The 20398-nt window shown below is 37.1% G+C and overlaps 1 protein-coding gene across 1 annotated transcript; it reads left to right on the top strand.

The window, feature by feature from the left end:
- Positions 1-13: 13 nt before the first annotated feature.
- On the top strand, positions 14-20089 carry pdzk1 (PDZ domain containing 1). Its single transcript, XM_073845970.1, has 9 exons — positions 14-95; positions 9614-9825; positions 9915-10137; positions 10967-11103; positions 11841-12036; positions 14106-14302; positions 15219-15431; positions 17304-17630; positions 19615-20089. Exons 2-9 carry the CDS (start codon positions 9619-9621, stop codon positions 19693-19695), a joined length of 1581 nt encoding a protein of 526 aa, XP_073702071.1. The 5' UTR covers positions 14-95; positions 9614-9618; the 3' UTR covers positions 19696-20089.
- Positions 20090-20398: the final 309 nt, after the last annotated feature.

Raw genomic sequence — 20398 nt, 5'->3', positions numbered from 1 at the left:
AGTCCTTCACGCACACTTATACAGCGCTAGATAACACCTGAGCAGAAGCAGGCAGCCACCTCCTTTAGAACGGGACACTGAGGAGACTGCAGCTGGTGAGTGATACACACTTCTCTAACACAACATATATCATCTGCTTTGAGAAAGAAATATGTGCTTTTATGTGTACCTACCTATTTATAAAATGTAATATTCAGAGTGATGTAACTTGAACAGATTTCATTTTTTATCACAATAGAATAGATTAAAATAGAAATGTTTTTCCCCAGCCACCTAAATTTAAGAGATTACTTTCTGGGAATCATGTTGAGAATTTTTTTAATGCAGTTTAATGGCTTAAGTGAAATCCTTGCTTTCAGATGAGAAACTCGACACAAGTTGCATTAATTATTAAACAGCAGCAAGAAGGTAGTTTTAGGCATAACGTGATGATGGGAAAGCATTAGCAGCTCATAGTGCAGTTCATGGAGCACTCAAGTGTGAGAAGTGTACTTCAGCTCTCAGCTGATGTGTGAGGTGTTGTGTAATTAGGGCCCGAGCACCGATGGTGTGAGGACCCTATTGGATCTGCTTCGTTTATTAGGGCCCGAGCACCGATGGTGTGAGGACCCTATTGGATCTGCTTCGTTTATTATTAGGGCCCGAGCACCGATGGTGTGAGGACCCTATTGGATCTGCTTCGTTTATTATTATTATTATTATTATTATTCTTCTCCAAAATGAATCGCATTTTTGAGGGCTTAGACATACCCGAAAACTCATGAAAATTCGCACACACATCAGACCTGGCGAAAATTTACGTCTGATATGGGTTGCAGAAGTGGGTGTGGCAAAATGGCTCGACAGCGCCACCTTTACACGTTCCGCGGTGTGCGCATTCAACTGTGATTCACGTACATGCACGAAAATAGGTACACACATGTAACACACCAATACCTACAAAAAAGCCTCTTGGAGCAAAATTTGACACCCAACAGGAAGTCGGTTATTTTTAATTTTCTCAGCAAATTTTGTGTCATTTTTGCCATTTTCAGGCCTCGTACTTGAACGAACTCCTAATAGAGATTTATACGGATCAACGCCAAATTTGCTGAGTCTAATCTAAAGCCCTTTGTGACGTTAAATTGCGAAGATCTAGAGTTTTCATCGGAGGGCGTGTCCATGGCGGCCTGGCAAATTTCGATGCTTCGCCATGAAAAAGGAAGTTGTTATAACTCAGGCATAAAATGTCCGATCTGCCCCAAACTTTACATGTGTGATAACACTCCTGACTTGATGACATCTATATGTCCATATTCAGTTATAGTCATAGCGCCACCTGCTGGCAACAGGAAGTGTCATGCTGTACTCTGCAACAAACTCCTCCTAGAGATTTATACAGATCAACACCAAAATCGGTCAGTCTAATCAAAAGGCTTTAGTGATGTTAAATTGCGAAGATCTTGAGTTTTCGTTGAAGGGCATGTCCGTGGCGGCCTGACAAATTTCGAGGTCTCGCCATGGATATAAAACTTGTTATAACTCAGCCATAAAATGTCCGATTTGCCTCAAACTTCAAATATTCGATAAGAGTCCTGGCCTGAACACATCTGAAGGCCAATATTCTATTATAATCACAGCGCCACCTGTTGGCAACAGGAAATGTCTTGTAGCAAACTCCTCCTAGAGATTTAATGATATCAACTTTATATTTGCTCAGTCTGATCTAGAGGCCTTAGAGATGATAAATTGTGAAGATCTTGAGTTTTCGTCAAAGGGCGTATCCTTGGTGGCCTGACAAAGTTTGATGTTTCGCCATGGACATAGAAGTTGTTATAACTCAGCCATAAAATGTCCGATCTGCCTCAAACTTCACATGTTTGGTAAGAGTCCTGGCCTGAAGGCATCTAAAGGCCAATATTCAGATATTATCATAGCGCCACCTATTGGCAGTAGGATATATCATATCTTGCACTAACTCAAACATACCAAGGTCAATCTGCACCAAACTTCATATGTTTGATGAAAGTGCTGACCTGAACACATCTACATGCCAATAAACAGTTATAGGCACAGCGCCACCAGCTGGCAGCGGGAAGTTTGGCACATTTAAGTGACTTTGTTCTGTTTTTCCTACATTTAATGTATTAAAAGCATACTGCCCACCGTTTGCTGTTTTCCTAAAACCACCGGTTGGCGGTGAGCCCGGGTGCGAGGGCCCGTTCATCGCTGCTTGCAGCTTTAATTATTATTATTATTATTATTCTTCTCCAAAATGAATCGCATTTTTGAGGGCTTAGACATACCCGAAAACTCATGAAACTTCGCACACACATCAGACCTGGCGAAAATTTACGTCTGATATGGGTTGCAGAAGTGGGTGTGGCAAAATGGCTCGATAGCGCCACCTTTACACGTTCCGCGGTGTGCGCTTTCAGTTGTGATTCACGTACATGCACGAAAATCGGTACACACATGTAGCTCACCAATACCTACAAAAAAGCCTCTTGGAGCAAAATTTGACACCCAACAGGAAGTCGGTTATTTTTAATTTTCTTAGCAAAATTTGTGTAATTTTTGCCATTTTCAGGCGTCATACTTGAACGAACTCCTCCTAGAGATTTATTCGGATCAACGGCAAATTTGGTGAGTCTAATCTAAAGCCCTTTGTGACGTTAAATTGCGAAGATCTAGAGTTTTCATCGGAGGGCGTGTCCGTGGCGGCCTGGCAAATTTCGATGCTTCGCCATGAAAAAGGAAGTTGCTATAACTCAGGCATAAAATGCCCGATCTGCCCCAAACTTCACATGTGTGATAACACTCCTGACCTGATGACATCTACATGCCCATATTCAGTTTTACTCATAGCGCCACCTGCTGGCACCAGGAAGTGTCATGCTGTACTCTGCAACAAACTCCTCCAAAAGATTTAATCAGATCAACACCAAAATCGGTCAGTCTAATAAAAAGGCTTTAGCGATGTTAAATTGCGAAGATCTTGAGTTTTCGTTGAAGGGCGTGTCCGTGGCGGCCTGGCAAATCTCGTGGTCTCGCCATGGATATAAAACTTGTTATAACTCAGCCATAAAATGTCCGATTTGCCTCAAACTTCACATGTTCGATAAGAGTCCTGGCCTGAACCAATCTGAAGGCCTATATTCTATTATAATCACAGCGCCACCTGTTGGCAATAGGAAATGACTTGTACCAAACTCCTCCTAGAGATTTAATGATATCAACATTATATTTGGTCAGTCTGATCTCGAGGTCTTAGAGATGTTAAATTGTGAAGATCTTGAGTTTTCGTTAAAGGGCGTGTCCATGGCGGCCTGACAAAGTTTGATGTTTCGCCATGGACATAAAAGTTGTTATAACTCAGCCATAAAATGTCCGATCTGCTTCAAACTTCACATGTTTGGTAAAAGTCCTGGCCTGAAGACATCTAAAGGCCAATATACAGATATTATTATAGCGCCACCTATTGGCAGCAGGATATATCATATCTTGCACTAACTCACACATACCAAGGTCAATCTGCACCAAACTTCATATGTTTGATCAAAGTGCTGGCCTGAACACATCTAAATGTCAATAATCAGTTATAGGCATAGCGCCACCAGCTGGCAGCAGGAAGTTTGGCACATTTAAGTGACTTTGATCTATTTTTCCTACATTTACTGTATTAAAAGCATACTGCCCACCGTTTGCTGTGTTCCTAAAGCCACCGGTCGGCGGTGAGCCCGTGTGCGAGGGCCCGTTCATCGCTGCTTGCAGCTTTAATTATTATTATTATTATTATTATTCTTCTCCAAAATGAATCGCATTTTTGAGGGCTTAGACATACCCGAAAACTCATGAAACTTCGCACACACATCAGACCTGGCGAAAATTTACGTCTGATATGGGTTGCAGAAGTGGGTGTGGCAAAATGGCTCGATAGCGCCACCTTTACACGTTCCGCGGTGTGCGCTTTCAGTTGTGATTCACGTACATGCACGAAAATCGGTACACACATGTAGCTCACCAAAACCTACAAAAAAGCCTCTTGGAGCAAAATTTGACACCCAACAGGAAGTCGGTTATTTTTAATTTTCTTAGCAAAATTTGTGTCATTTTTGCCATTTTCAGGCGTCATACTTGAACGAACTCCTCCTAGAGATTTATTCGGATTAACGGCAAATTTGGTGAGTCTAATCTAAAGCCCTTTGTGACGCTAAATTGCGAAGATCTAGAGTTTTCATCGGAGGGCGTGTCCGTGGCGGCTTCGCAAATTTCGATGCTTCGCCATGAAAAAGGAAGTTGCTATAACTCAGGCATAAAATGCCTGATCTGCCCCAAACTTCACATGTGTGATAACACTCCTGACCTGATGACATCTACATGCCCATATTCAGTTTTACTCATAGCGCCACCTGCTGGCACCAGGAAGTGTCATGCTGTACTCTGCAACAAACTCCTCCAAAAGATTTAATCAGATCTACACCAAAATCGGTCAGTCTAATAAAAAGGCTTTAACGATGTTAAATTGTGAAGATCTTGAGTTTTCGTTGAAGGGTGTGTCCGTGGCGGCCTGACAAATTTCGAGGTCTCGCCATGGATATAAAACTTGTTATAACTCAGCCATAAAATGTCCGATTTGCCTCAAACTTCACATGTTCGATAAGAGTCCTGGCCTGAACACATCTGAAGGCCAATATTCTATTATAATCACAGCGCCACCTGTTGGCAATAGGAAATGACTTGTAGCAAACTCCTCCTAGAGATTTAATGATATCAACATTATCTTCAGTCAGTCTGATCTAGAGGTCCTAGAGATATTAAATTGCGAAGAACTTGAGTTTTCGTTAAAGGGCGTGTCCGTGGCGGCGTCACAAAGTTTGATGTTTCGCCATGGACATAGAAGTTGTTATAACTCAGCCATAAAATGTCCGATCTGCCTCAAACTTCACGGGTTTGGTGAGAGTCCTGGCCTGAAGACACCTAAAGACCAATATTCAGATATTATCATAGCGCCACCTGTTGGCAGCAGGATATATCATATCTTTCACTAACTCAAACATACCAAGGTCAATCTGCACCAAACTTCATATGTTTGATGCAAGTGGTGGCCTGAACACATCTACATGTCAATAATCAGTTATAGGCATAGCGCCACCAGCTGGCAGCAGGAAATTTGGCACATTTAAGTGACTTTGACATATTTCTCCTATTTTTACTGTATTAAATGCATACTACCCACCATTTGCTGTGTTCCTAAAGCCACCGGTCGGCGGTGAGCCCGTGTGCGAGGGCCCGTTCATCGCTGCTTGCAGCTTTAATTTTTTTTATTTTTTTTATTTTTTTAAACCTTCTGGGCACTTTTGGGGGCCTTAACATACTCAAAAACTCTTGAAAATTTGCACACACGTCGGAATCTGCGGCCATCAGGACGCCACAGAGGCTGGGACCCGGGCGTTGTTCAGGGCCTCTACAGCGCCCCCTGGAACACAGTTTGAAAACTTGATGTACTGCGCACACATACTTGCACGTATTGATATGAAACTCGGTACACATATAGATCTCACTGAGCCAAACAACTTTTGTACTCTATGTCATGGGCTGAACGCAACAGGAAGTGAGATATTTAGGGCTGTTTAAAAAGCGCATGCTCTGGAATTTAACGTACTCCTCCCAGGGTTTCCATAGGATTGTCACCAAACTCGGTCAGCATGATCTCAAGACATTGGGGACGCTAAATTGCGAGGGGATTTTTGATATCTCGAACGGTTTGGCCGTGGCAAGGCGACAAAGTTATGGCGAGAAATGAGAAACAGGAAGTGTCTAATTACTGTTGCACACATTGCTTGATTCTTATGAAACTTCACCAGTTTGTTCGTTGTATGATGCCGATTCCATAAATGTGACTATTATGAGTCAAAGTTATAGCGCCACCAACTGGCAGCAGGAAGCGTGTCATTTTCAAAATCCTTTGAAATCAGCCTCTTAATTTTACTTGATTTTCTTCAAACTTCATCAAAATAATGTCAAAACACGGCCGATGAGAATATGTAAAGGGGTCGATGATAAATCAAATGCTGTTGCCATGGCAACGTGTAAAACTTTAAAATTTGATTCCTGTCTTTTCGAGGCAGATAACATGCTTAGAATTTCATGAAACTCAACACACACATCAATATTAATGATAGTTAGACACTGGCAAAAGGTCATAAATGGGCGTGGAGCAGGCACTCTATAGCGCCATCTTTTGACAAAAGTTGGGGGGTTAGTTTTTCCTACAGTCACCAAACTCTGTACATATATTGTTCTCATCAATCTGGACAACTTTCTAAATCAAACTCATTAGCTAAGACCAACAGGAAGCCGGCTATTTTGATTTGAATGTGGATTTTTGGAAAAATCAGGCTGTAAACAAATTCACACTCCTTCTAAGAAAAATAAGGTATTCACACCAAACTTTTTAAACATGAAGAGAAGATTCTGAAGATGTTAAATTGCGAGCGGATTTGGGATATCTTGAACGGTGTTGACGTGGTGATTTTTTAAAGATGTAGTAAAAAACATAACCGTAATTTTTTAATATCTTTAAAGTGCAGCATCCAAACTCTTTAAAACTTTTTTCACACAGAGATCTTATCATTCTGAGCAAGTGGTGTAAATATCAATTTTATACAAGCTTCTATGAATTAAAGAAAATTAAAAAAAGAAATTAGAAACCTGCTGTCACTCTGCCTGTGCCTGTCTGTGTTCAGTCACCATTGAGTCACTGAAGAGTGACTGAAGGGGGGAGGGGTGTAAGGGAGAGAGACCAGTGGAACATGCTGTTTTGCTTAAGACCATCTTTGAGGAAGATGCACATTGTTGTAGCGTAATCGACATAAATATGTCTGATATTTTGAGAAAATATAAAGGGTCATTAAATCTTTCATTGTTTGTATTTTGCAGTTGTTGTTTTTTATTTATTTTTACTGAACTGTACCATGAACTTGTCCTATTCAGTCACATAGCAAAAGATTAAGAAAAATACAACTTTTAAGCATGAGTGAATAATCTTCATTGTAGACAATATTTTCATAGTGTTATTTATTGAATATAAAATTATAATAATTAAAAATTTCAAGACAAACTTTGACAACAAAACAAACTTTGCTGTTATCTCTTCAAAACATCCGAAAACCATCATTTTAAGATCAGTTATATATATATCGCCCCATTAAAACACTCAACTTGATTTTTAAAGATATTTTGAAAGAATTAAGCGTTTATAGAGCACTTTGTGTATTGCTGTACACCCACATGAACTGTGTTCATGTTCATGTTAATTCACAGTACATAAACTAATTTACCTTTAAACAATATATGAATACTTTTTTTTAGCTTAATATTAATTAACATTAATAAATGCTATTTAATTATTATTCATGTTAACTAATATAGTTAATGTTAACAAATGAAACTGGATGGCAACATTTTATATATTGTGTGTATGTGTCTCTGTGTTGATTTTAAAGTGTAACCCTTTCAATTCAGTAAACTTAAAATCCAAACTAGCAGAGGGTTACTGTGAATGCATTTGCCAACTGTGCACCGTTTTCCTAATTGATTCTTAGTTATGTAGCGCTTAAGAGTGATGTCTTATAACAGGAGTCAACAGCAAAGCAATATCCACATACAAATTGTACAGATAGGTAACGATTTAAGCAGAAGTGGTGAATGTAATGCAAGCAATAATAACATTTTGTTATCATCATGAATTACATGTTCTTATCATCATCATCAGAATATAGGGCAAATGTTCACATTTGGTTCACAGTTGGCATTATCTGAAGTCCTTGCAGGGGATTAGGTTTATAGCAAACTCCTCCTAGACATTTAATGAAATCAACATTATATTTGGTCAGTCTGATCTAGAGGCCTTAGAGATGTTAAATTGTGAAGATCTTGAGTTTCAGTAAAGGGCGTGTCCGTGGCGGCCTGACAAAGTTTGATGTTTTGCCATGGACATAGGTGTAATAACTCAGCCATAAAATGTCTGATCTGCCTCAAACTTCAGAGGTTTGGTAGGAGTCCTGGCCTGAAGACACCTAAAGGCCAATATTCAGATATTATCATAGCGCCACCTGTTGACACCAGGATATATCATATCTTTCACTAACTCAAACATACCAAGGTCAATCTGCACCAAACTTCATATGTTTGATAATAGTGCTGGCCTGAACACATCTACATGCCATTTATAGGCATAGCGCCACCAGCTGCCAATGGGAAGTTTGGCACATTTAAATGACTTATGACATATTTCTCATATATTTACTGTATTAAAAGCATACTGCCCACCGTTTGCTGTTTTCCTAAAGCCACCGGTCGGCGGTGAGCCCGGGTGCGAGGGCCCGTTCATCGCTGCTTGCAGCTTTAATTGATATGGCATCTGTTGTACCTACAGCTAGATGCTTGTGAATTTTTCCTGGTAAAACATTTATCAAAATGAGCCAAGGCTATAGGCAATCTTTATTAAGCTTTAAAAGCCTTGATGATGGTTCCTCCCATTTGTGTCTGTTGTTTTTTAAAGATTTCATGATTAGCATTCGTAATTACTGAGATAAGGTACAAGGTACACTTTAGGGGAAAAATACTTTTGCAAACACATACAGCCACTTTTGTGCTTACTCTTATTTATTTATTTGTTTATTGGTCTATTTTTATTTTTATTTTTTTGGTTGTGATGTATAATTATATAGACAAGGTACAAGCATCTAAAAGTGTAAAATGTATAGTACTTTCACACAAACACATTCAGGCACTTTGTTAACAATTAACATTTGTCAAATTGGAGCGTTCACTAACATTTTAAAATTTGATCAGAATGTTCTTTTAATTATTAATATACATTCCAGGTCTTATTTTGCATGATTAATTAGGGCATATTATTAAAAAAATACAAATAAAAGTTGATTTAAAAACAAAAAATCTAAATACTTTAATACATTATTTATTTGATAGTTTTTATACTGAATAAACTTTATTCAGCATCTAATATGTTGAATAAACTTTGTTTTAATAATTTAGTATGATATAATATATAGCAATTTAATAACTAAATTTTAAATTATATTTAATTAAGAACATATACTTCCACTGCGTCTAAAATGTTTTATCTTTTGTGTTTTTGAAGACCTGTTTCGCACAGAAATATAAGTAAATTGTTTTACAGATGTCATTTTATGTCAACTTTAAACCTTGAGTGATTATGTTCAGCAAATTCGCCCTAACATAGGGCGTGATTATATGGCCTTTGATAATTCTATATTACCCCAGTTATCACCTGCATTTCAAGAACTAGATTACATAATTGTGTTTCCCTCTGTGTGTATTCTGCACTGGTCTGCTCCCATTGATTAGTAACATTTGTGATTTAATTCAATATTTTGTCATTATAAACACCTGAGAAATTAAATAACTTTCCATACACTTCACTGACACATTGCTGAATTGTAAAGACCTATTTTATCACCAAATGACGGGTATATAATGAATTGTGTGCATATGATAAGATAACAACAGAAGTACCAAGAAAAGCATATCACGTTGGATGAACTCAGTGCGAAAGCAACTCTGATTGATTGATGTTTCCTAACAGGAAAAATGGCTGGGCCAAAACCACGCATCATTACTCTGTCTAAGCGAGAGGGACAGGGCTATGGCTTCTACCTCCGAGTGGAGCACGGTGAGGAGGGTCACCTGATCCGAGCCTTGGAGATGGGCGGCGTGGCTGAACTGGCTGGTCTGAAGGACGGAGACCGTATAATCAGAGTCAATGGAAATTTTGTGGACAGTATGGAGCACAGTCAGGTTTGATGCATTTGGCTGCTGAAAGAAAAACAATGTTTTATTTTAATAGATTTGTGTTAAACCTCACACTTGTCTTTTTCTTGGGTCAGGTTGCAGATTTGGTGAGAAAGAGCGGGATGAGCGTCACATTGCACGTCCTTGGAGAAGAGGCATATAAGTCAGCCAAAGCCAAAGGTGTGAATCTAGCTGACCCTCAGTCAGGTCAGACCCAGCCCACCATGAATGGAGTCTCTGCACCAGCTGCTAAAGCCAAACTTTGCTATCTGCACAAATCCAGCAGTGGGTTTGGTTTCTCCCTAAAGTCCACCAAAGGTAAGCAAGTAGACTCCTATAGCCAGTTCTCATGTACCATTTAGAGAGTTTAAAGTTTATCTGAAAATATAAAATGGTGATGGTGAACTGCAAACTGATGATGTTCACAGTGTTAAATTACACAGTGCAAACTGATAGGTCCATGTTGCATAAGCAGCCAATGATCTTGCTGCTTTACATTTAAACGGCTGGTTAGAATTCACTAGAGCAGTTCGCAGCGTGCTTTACGCTTTATGAGTTACTCTGAAACTTTTCACCTCCCCAGCTCCACCTGTATAGATCTGCTATGGGTTACTATATATGCTATTTGTGCAGCAGCAGTATGTCTTAAATACTCACAGCAGCTTATCAGCGTATGTACTGTACTGGCAGTAGCAAGTTCCCCAGTAATAACCTACAACAACACCAATAACCAAAAGCAGTAGCAATTCAGCAGCGTAGCAGATCTATTCCACCAAAACCAAGAGAGTTTGAGACTTGTCATGATAGAAATGGTGAAAGTGTGTTTTGTCCCTCGGTCTGAATATGTTTTAAAGATTTGCCTCTGATCTGCCAAACATTGTTATATCCAGTCATTCGCTTATCCTCAGAATTCCTCATGGTCAGTTTGTCAGATTAGAGCTTGCCAACTAAGAAATAGTTTTTTTTTAATTACTGTCAACAGTCAGCGAAATGGTCATCTGAGGCTGAGAAAGTTAAACTTTAATTTTCTTAGGCCTGTTTTGAATAAGTCAACCATGTTATATGTTGATCATTGTTAGAATTATTAAAGCTGACACGTGAGATGAGGTACTAACAGTTTTTTTGGTCTAACTGTGTTTTCTCTCAGATACTCATGGCATATTCATGACAGAAGTGCTTTCTGGAGGAGTAGCTGATCAAGCCGGTGTGGAGAGGGGTGATCGTATAGTGGAGATAAACAGTGAAAATGTTGAGCGTCTCTCACATGACCAGATGGTGCAAAAGGTAAATTAAAATTAAGATTTTACTCTACCTGCAAGAACTCCTGTCTAACATTACCTCCTTATTCAGCAATTTTATAATGCAGTAGCTTTACCATTTTAGAAAAGCTTTAAAGGGATGGCTTTTTTCCCTGGAACAGGTGAACGTACATATGGTACATTTTATGTGACACTAGTGTTGTATGTGTCATTCCTTATCTGTACTACACCTAAGCCTACCCGATAGTATGAACATAAGCTAATGTGGTGTAAAAATGCAATTACAAGCATGCCATTTTAGCTTGTATTTCGATGGGTCATCTTTCAGCTCTTTCATTGTGAGTCATGTTTTTCACGAGATTTGTACCCAAGAATTCCACATCCTAAGTCCAGTTCCGTGCCGGCTGAGCTACCAAACAAGCTTGTTACGTCCAGAAAGCAAAACATATGGAGCTGTAATCACAACTGTGTACAAATTACAAGTCCTCGCTGTTTTACCACTTCTAGTGTCTTTTGTTTGTTGGAAACTGCAGTGATTTGTACTTATTGGTATGTATTTTGCATCTTGCGAAAAAGTTCCCAAAGGAAGTCAGTAGGACCCAGATTTTTTTTTTGGTTAGCAACATTCTTCAAAATATCTTCTTTTGTGCAACCTGAATGAGTGCTGTTGAAGCCCTTGACTCTACTGTTTCACCCCACATTACCCCAAATATCAATGTTTGAGGAAAACATTATAATAATGTACTCCTATTGTTATTATAGATAAAAGCAGCCGGGGACAAACTGATGTTTCTGTTGGTGGATGAGGACGCCGACAAATTCTTCAAAAGCAAAGGAATTCGACCAAGTGTGGCTAATGCCACAGTCAGGCACCTCCAACATAAGCCACGCATTGCAGACATGACCAAGAGACCAGATGGTTATGGCTTTATGCTGAAGGAAGATCCTAAACACCCAGGTAAGTTTCATGGTGTGGAAGTCAAAATGAAATACAAATTTAGTCTATGACACATTGTGTTATCAAACAAAACTAAACTCGCCTTTAAAGTTGTCCAAATCAAGTTCTTAGCAATGCATATTACTAATCAAAAATTAAGTTACACTGTATTTATAATATATTTACAGTGATATTTGGCGTAAAAGAAAAATCTACAATTTTGACCAATACAATGTATTTTTGGCTATTGCTACAAGTAGTTCACTTTCAGAACAAAAATGTACAGATATTGTACTCACCCCCTTGTAATCCAAGATGTCCATGTGTTTCTTTCTTCAGTCGTAAGGAAATTATGTTTTTTGAGGAAAACATTTCAGGATTCCTCTTCATATAATGGACTTTTATGTTGCCCCCGAATTTGAACTTCTAAAATGCAGCTTCAAATGGCTCTAAATGATCACAGCTGAGGAAAAAAGGGTCTTATCTAGCAAAACGATCAGTTATTTTCTAAAAAAAAGTTTACGATTTATATACTTTTTAACCTCAAATGCTCGTCTTGTCTAGCTCTGTGTGTACTCTGTAGAGATTAAAAAGTATATACATTTTAAATGTTTTTTTTTTTTTAATAACCAATCGTTTCGCTAGATAAGACCCTTCTTCCTCTGCTGGGATCATTTAGAGCCCTTTGAAGCTGCATTTAAACTGCATTTTGGAAGTTCAAACTCAGGGGCACCATAGAAGTCCATTATATGGAGAGAAATCCTAAAATGTTTTCCTTAAAATAACATAATTTCTAAAAAAGAAGGGAGTGAGTGCATTATCTGTAGATTTTTGTCCTGAAAGTGAACTATTCCGTTAAGACTGGTTTTGTAGTCCAGGGTCACAAATGCAGTTTAAGTTAAACCTGCTTCAGGCATTTTTAAAATAGAATATTGGTGAGGCTTTAATTTTGGATATACAAAACCTTTCTGAAAGTATATTGTTCCTCTCTGAGTATTCTGTTCTTGTCAGATTTGTCTTTGTGGCTTATAGTTTGGTTCCTGCTGAGGAAAATGTTATTGCAGTGCATCTGTATATGACCAAGGAATGTAAAACAGCTGCAGAGACAGAATTTGTAATAGGTCACAAGCTGTTTATTTAGTCTGTTCTAAGTTTAAAGAGTCTCATACTTTATTTATTTCATCCAAAGTGTCTTACAGTACACTAATTGCATAAATGTCTCTCTGGAGTAACCTGTGGTTAAGTGCACTGCTCACAGACATGAACACAGGGTTGAAATACAGCGGAACTATAATTTCCTGGGTCCTGGAAATTTGGTGTTAGCAGTCCAGATTCTCTTTGCATTACCATTGCATACCATTGTTACTTTTATCAGTTCTTCTGTTTACTTTTCTTTCTAGTATGGTGGTGCTAAATTAAGTTAAGTTTATTGCAGTGTAAGGGCAATGTGTTCATGACGGATAATTGACATTGTGTAACTGTGATTCAAAGGAATTTTGATGACAGTGTAAAATGATATGCAAAGGTTATCTACTGAAATCCTTTTAAGACGTAGTAAAAAATAGATTAGCATTTTAGTATGATTTAATATCACAAGATGTTTTTATGAACAGTAAATGTTGTAAGGTGCAAAAGAACAATTTAACAATATATATTATTTTACCAGCACTGCTCTTTTCATTAAAAAAGAATACTTTTCATTACAAAAATAAATACATTAATAATTAAATTGGTTAAATTCATATTCTTAATTTCAATCAATAAATAAACTCCAATGCTATTAACATGAAAAGATTGAAAAGATAAATTAGGGTGAATTAGGACCCTGGCCGGGATTTCTAAATTGCTTAAAATGTCAGTATTTTGGCTTTGTTTGTCTTTTGATGTGCTCTCTACAGTCCTTATACATTATATGTACACATATTTGTATTGCTTTGGATGTTCTCTGTAGATCCCACCTTCTTGCATGCCATGCTTGGTCGATTGTGTATGTACACACATTTTCGGCGGTCACCCTATAAATTGAAAAATAGAAAAATGTATGTTTTATGTTTTAATATATTCATGTTATATTTTGTTTTCTGTCTCAGGTCATTACGTTGGAGAAATAGACAAAGGAAGCCCTGCAGAGCAGGCAGGACTAAAGAAAAAGGACAGACTAGTGGCTGTAAATGGACAGGAAATAGATAACTGCAGTCATGAGCAGGTGGTGGAAAAAATAGCCCAACAAGGAAACAAGTGCTCCCTCCTGGTGCTGGATGCAGAAACAGAGAAAATGTACAAACTGGTGAGTCTTTTTCATTCACTAAGATTACTGAAATACTTTTTACAATATGTAATATAAGTCTGAGGTGATTTCCTTAGAATATGTCTGTGTCAGCTTAAAATACCCCTCAGATCATTAATTATATCATTTTGAAAATGCCTATTTTGAGTGGAAGCAGAAACACGCTGTTTTCGTGCATGTCTCTTTAAATGCACATGCACTGCTGCTCCCCGCCTCCTTTTCCAAAATAGAGCTGTGCCTTTACAACTGGTAGATACTCTGCCAAAAAACATATTTTGGTTTTGATTATCATGTCTATCGTGTTGAAATCATGCGTTTTAAGACAAATACGTTTAAACTTCTGATATAGGGTTTTCTGAGTGCCCACATCAGGAGCACACGCACAGAAAGCAGCTGTCACACGGCAAAGTACTAAAGAACTCTTTCATGCCTTATTGCGCTTAAACTGTCAAATACACACAAATTTATGTTAAAAACACACTTGAGCTACACAAACAGACGTTTATGTCTGTATAGGTAAACAGCTGGGAAAGAAATAACATGTTTATATTACATCTGTGTGGCAGCTGCATAATATACAATAAATAAATCAATAAATCCACTGCTCTCTTGTCTCCTCTGAGGCTGGGCCTCTGAATAGTGTTCTGTGCTCATCTGTGCAGCCAACAACAGAACAGTTAGCATGCTTTGCTTGAGCTTTCGTCATCGCATTAGAACTGGTACACCATTGTCGCTTGCAGAAACACAATGGCAGCACCATGGGTGGAAACATGCAGATTAAGGGGTGGTAATATTGTAATAATATAGAGAAAGTTCTTTTTCACATTTTCTGGGTTGGTAGATATGTCACATTTAAATAAAAATTTGAATCTTAAATTACATTTTATATTAACTTGTTTAGTACTTTGTTGTATAGGGTGATGTTTCTCCACTTCTGTACTGGGAGGAAATGAGAGGATCCCCACCAGGCTATCCTGAGCATGAAGCTGAAGCCATACCTGCTCTGGCGGTACCTGCCCCAGCAGATGTGGACCACAAACCCAAACTGTGCCGGCTGGAGAGGACCGCTGCTGGATTTGGTTTCCATCTCAATGGCATCCAGGGAATTCAAGGACAGTACATCAAAGAGGTTGGCATTGAGAAATGACCTGTGTTGACATTTCTATAAAGCTTTCCTAGATCTCTTTATAGGTTCGATTTTTGAATCAGTTCAAACGGGTTGACTCACAAAGTCTTTCATTATTTACTCCTCCTCATGACATGTAGCCTGTATGACTTTCTTCAGCTAAACACAAAGGGAAGATTTTTTAAAGAATATCCCAGTTGTTTTTGTTTGTTGAATGAAAGTGAATAGGGACTGGTGTCTGTCAAGCTCCAAAATAGCAGAAAAGCACCATGAAAGTGATAAAAATATCATAAATGTTGTTCATAAACCTTAATATTCCAATGCTGCACTTGAATAATAATAATAAATGTGTTTTTGTATTTGAATTACATGTACAATTTCCACCCGTTTGAATTACAATTTTAACATTAGGTAAACTACTAAAGCCATACATTAATAAAACAAGTCAAAACTAAATGTTCTGTAATAGTAATAAACTGAGTGTGTTTTAAATACACAACGAGGTTTATATATTTATCATTAATAATTTCAATTTGATTCAATCCCATACATTTCAACTTAATATTACTCTTTCCACATCTAGCCATATTTTAACCATGTTTATGGAAGCCCATTTCCACCAGTGAATAAAAAAAAAATGAAAAGGTTGACTTTTTTTTTCTCAGAATTTCATGATACAAACCTAGCAATTCTGAATTGCATAATATAAACTCGAGAATTGCGAGATAAAAGCTCAATTCTGGCTTTTTTTCTCAGAAATGCCAGTTTGTATCTTAAAATTCTGACTTTTCTTTCGCAATTATGAGTTTATATCACACAATTCTGAGAAAAAAGTCAGAATTGTGAGTTTATATCTCTTCACTCTAATTTTTTCACAATTCTGACTTTTTTTCTCGCAATTATGAGTTTATATCACAAAATTCCGAGAAAAAAGTCAGAATTGTGAGTTTATATCTCTTCATTCTGGCTTCTTTCTTTTTCTCAGAATTTCGAAATTCAAACTCACAGTTGCAAGAAAAAAGTCAGACTTGTGAGATACAAACTGAGTTTTTATCTCACAATGAGTTTATATTATGCAGTTCTGTTTGTATCACGAAATTCTGAGAAAAAAGTCAGAATTGTGAAAAAAAAAATTTGGAATGAAAAGATATAAACTCACAATTCTGCCTTTTTTACTTAGAATTGTGAGACACAAACTGGCATTTTTGAGAAAAGAGTCAGAATCGAGTTTTTATTTCGCAATTCTGAGTATATAACTCGCAATTTGAGTTTATATTATGCCATTCTGAAAAAAAAAGTCAGAATTGTGAGTTTATATATCTATTCTAACATTTTTTTCTGACATTCAATTGTGAGTTATAAAGTCCAATTTTAAGGTGGAAAAAAAAGACTGGTATGTTCTCAGAATTGTGAGTTTATATCTCACAATTCTGAGTAAATAAATAAATAAAAAAGTCTAAATTGTGAGATACAAAGTTGCAATTGCTTTTTTTATGTTTTATTTACTGGCTGAAATGGGCTTCCATAATGTTCAAACTTTTTAACTAGATAAATTCAACTGTTTTCACAATGAACAGATTAATGCTGGTTTTAAGGAATTTGAATAAATGTGTTTTTAAAAGAAGTCAAATAGATGCAAATGGTTAGAAATAAACTATGCTGTGAGTCCAGAATTTGTCATTTTAAATGAATAAATCAATCAATCACAATGCAAATTATTCATAATAAATTAAGAATGTATTGAATTTTGGAGTTTTATAGATTTACCAATTCACTTTCATTATATGTAAAAGCTTATACATGCTATTGAGTAACTAATTTTTGTTTATTTTGGGGTGGATTAATCTGTTACTGTTTTTTGTTTTTTTCTCTCAGGTGGTGAAAGGTGGAGCAGCAGACAAAGCCGGATTGGAAGATGATGACATTGTTGTGGAGGTGAATGGGGTGAACGTGGAAAATAGCATGCATGAGGATGTTGTTGACCTTATCCGCAAGAGCGGGAACACGCTGTTCCTCCTAGTGGCTGACAGGATGGCCTATGAGCACCTGAAAGCACGAGGGATCCCCATCACCCTTCAACTAGTGAATAAAGAGCCCTCCAATGATGACCCGGCACCAGCTTATCCAGAGGAAGATGAGAGGAAAGATACAGAAAGTGACAACGAAAGACCAGCCACTCCACCTGCTGAAACCCGGTCGAGGGTCAGTACTGCTTTTCTAAAAATTAAGCATTTATAAATACTTTCAATATTCACAATATAGCTCACACTACTAAGTTTTTCCTTCTGCCATTATTTACTCACACTCATGTCATTTAAGTAGAGTATTGAGTAGCAAATCAGCATTTTAAAATGATTTCTGAAGGATCATGTGACTTGTGAAAGTTCAGCCATCACAGGAATAAATTCAGACCTGCAAACTCATCAGAGAAAAAAAGGTGACAGTCTCTGGAGGGGGGGAACGGGGGGGGGGGGTCTGACTTGAACTCGAGTAAGAACAACTAAAAACAACAAAAGAACCAAAACACAAATTATATTATACTGAAAAACATTATTTTTTTCCTTCTTAGCCTGGACAAGGGTTTCACAAACACACACACGCACGCAAACGCCATGGAGGGAAACTGAAAAACATTCACAAACTATTTAATATATTTTACAGTTCAAGATAAAACTTAAAAGATGTAGTTATTAAATTATATGAAATATTTCAATATATAGGAATTATCGATTCACATTGAGTGCATTATTTATTTTTTATACCATCAATATTTAACGTAGTTTGTAGTGAACTATATATAAGTATTTAAATAATTCACCCTTATAGGCTGTTTGTGTGTGAGCTTAATGTCTTTCTGCACTTGCTATAATATATATATATATATATATATATATATATACACTTAAGGGCAGTAAAAGTACTACAATTTATTATACTAGATATTGTATAATAAATCAAAAAGAAAGCCGTCTTGAAAAATATAGGGAGTTTAAAAGGCAGCTGCATAATAAATAATCCTCTGCTGCCATCTATTGGTTATATGGGTAATTCCATATTATTTTTAAAAAAGACGTTGTTTTCTGCGAAAAGGCATTTTGTCCGATGCAGTTTTTTATGAATGAAAAATGAGTCCTTGAAGTACATTTTATTTCACAACTGTAGAGTTGGAAAATAATAAAGGCTTTAAAATATTGTGATAAGATTTTAAAAATGTGTTCATGACTTTGAAGGCAAGTTAGTGATTATCAAGAATACGATTAAGATGTCCTTGAAGAGAAATATGGCTTGCTAGCTAACGTTAGCCTAAACGCGTTATGACAGTGTTTAGCTGTCAGTATTTAAATGTACAACTATGCAGATACAGCGAGTACGGGATTACCAGGCTCCGCATTTAAATGATATGTTGTTAAATAATAGTAAACTGAATGTTCACGCCGCTAACATTATAAACAATGTTGCAATTATAATTTTTCTCAGTTTCTGATAAGAACGAGGCAGTAGATGAGTCTCAAGAGTGTTCACCTAATATATAGCACATATAAAATGAGCTTTAGCGGAAGTTTACGAGCTGCTTATCTTTATGCAGAAGTCCTAAAGAACGCTCCGTGCTTACGGTCATTTCAATTTCCATCAGAGTGGAACTGAAACTGAAGCAAACTGAAGCAAGCGCTGAGATTGGTCCAGGAAAAATGTCATTTATAAGAATTGTCCAATAATGGCCTACATGGCACGCAAGCCCACCCCCACCTCCCTCTCTTGACAGGCGCGAGCTCAGTTGAGATTCCGATCGGCCCAGATGTCAAGCCCAACCCCCCCCCCCCCCTCCCTAAAAAAAACTCTCCGGTTCTACACGATTCACGTGAATGACCCAATTGACAATGAAAACGGCGATTATCGCCGAAAAGCGACAAGTTTGCAGGTATGTAAATTACAGTTTAACGTATATTCAACTAGTAAACAGTTATTTTAGATTCTAAGAATATTTCAAAATTTTACTGTAGTTTTGACCAAATTAATTTAGACTTCTTTCAACAACATTTTTTTTAAATCTTACCGACCCTAAACTTTTGAATGGAAGTGTTTATTGTGATGGCCTTTCTTCTGTCATATTCTAAGGTCTATTAACTATTCCTTTTATGGATACAAGCCTAAAATAGCTACTAACTCTATTTTATTTTCACCCTAGTCTTCTTCTTCGTCATCCTCTTCATCATCATCATCTTCAGCATCAGCACCAGCTTCAGCAAGTGAGGACGAGAGACTCTGAGCACACCACAATTCTGTACAAACAGATACTGTGATTTAGTGACAGGTTAATGCACTTGCCTGATCAACTGTACAATCTATTAAGGGAATATGCCCCTTTAAACAGGAGACTGTAAGACCACTGATTAAAGAATATTTTCAATGTGAATTTATATAGCTATTAGGCTTGACATCAAATGCAACAGATTATTTCTGTACTGTTTTCACTGAGATCTACAACAACAATGATCTGTCTTGACTTGTTTTTGTTATGCTTGTGATACACTAAATATCAAATTACAAGTACTTATGGTCTTTCAGACAATGCATAATGTATAATTTATTCTACAGAATGTTTTGTCATTTTCTAATGGATGCCAATTGAATAAAACCTCTTTATTTGGAGTTATGTTAAATCTAACTCTGTGAAAACCATTCAAGTTCTTTAGCTGTAAGCGTTAGCACCAATGTAAAAGTACACAACCAAAGTGGAAAAATACTGTATGCTATATAGGAATGAACTGATAACAATAATACCAGGTGACTTGCACTTTTAACATTTAATGGCAGATTTACATTGTGCATAATGCATTATTCATGAAAATGAATAAATGTTTTACACATAAAGGAAAATAAATGTCATTCAAAGCAAATCTACATCGTGAATTAAAAGTTAACTCACTTTCTATATTTGTAGATTCAGCTTCAATCGAACAAAACGGCCA

Source organism: Garra rufa, chromosome 8 (genome assembly GCF_049309525.1).
Source record: "Garra rufa chromosome 8, GarRuf1.0, whole genome shotgun sequence".
Classification (NCBI taxonomy): domain Eukaryota; kingdom Metazoa; phylum Chordata; class Actinopteri; order Cypriniformes; family Cyprinidae; genus Garra; species Garra rufa.
This window is presented reverse-complemented; position numbering and strand designations above follow the sequence as displayed.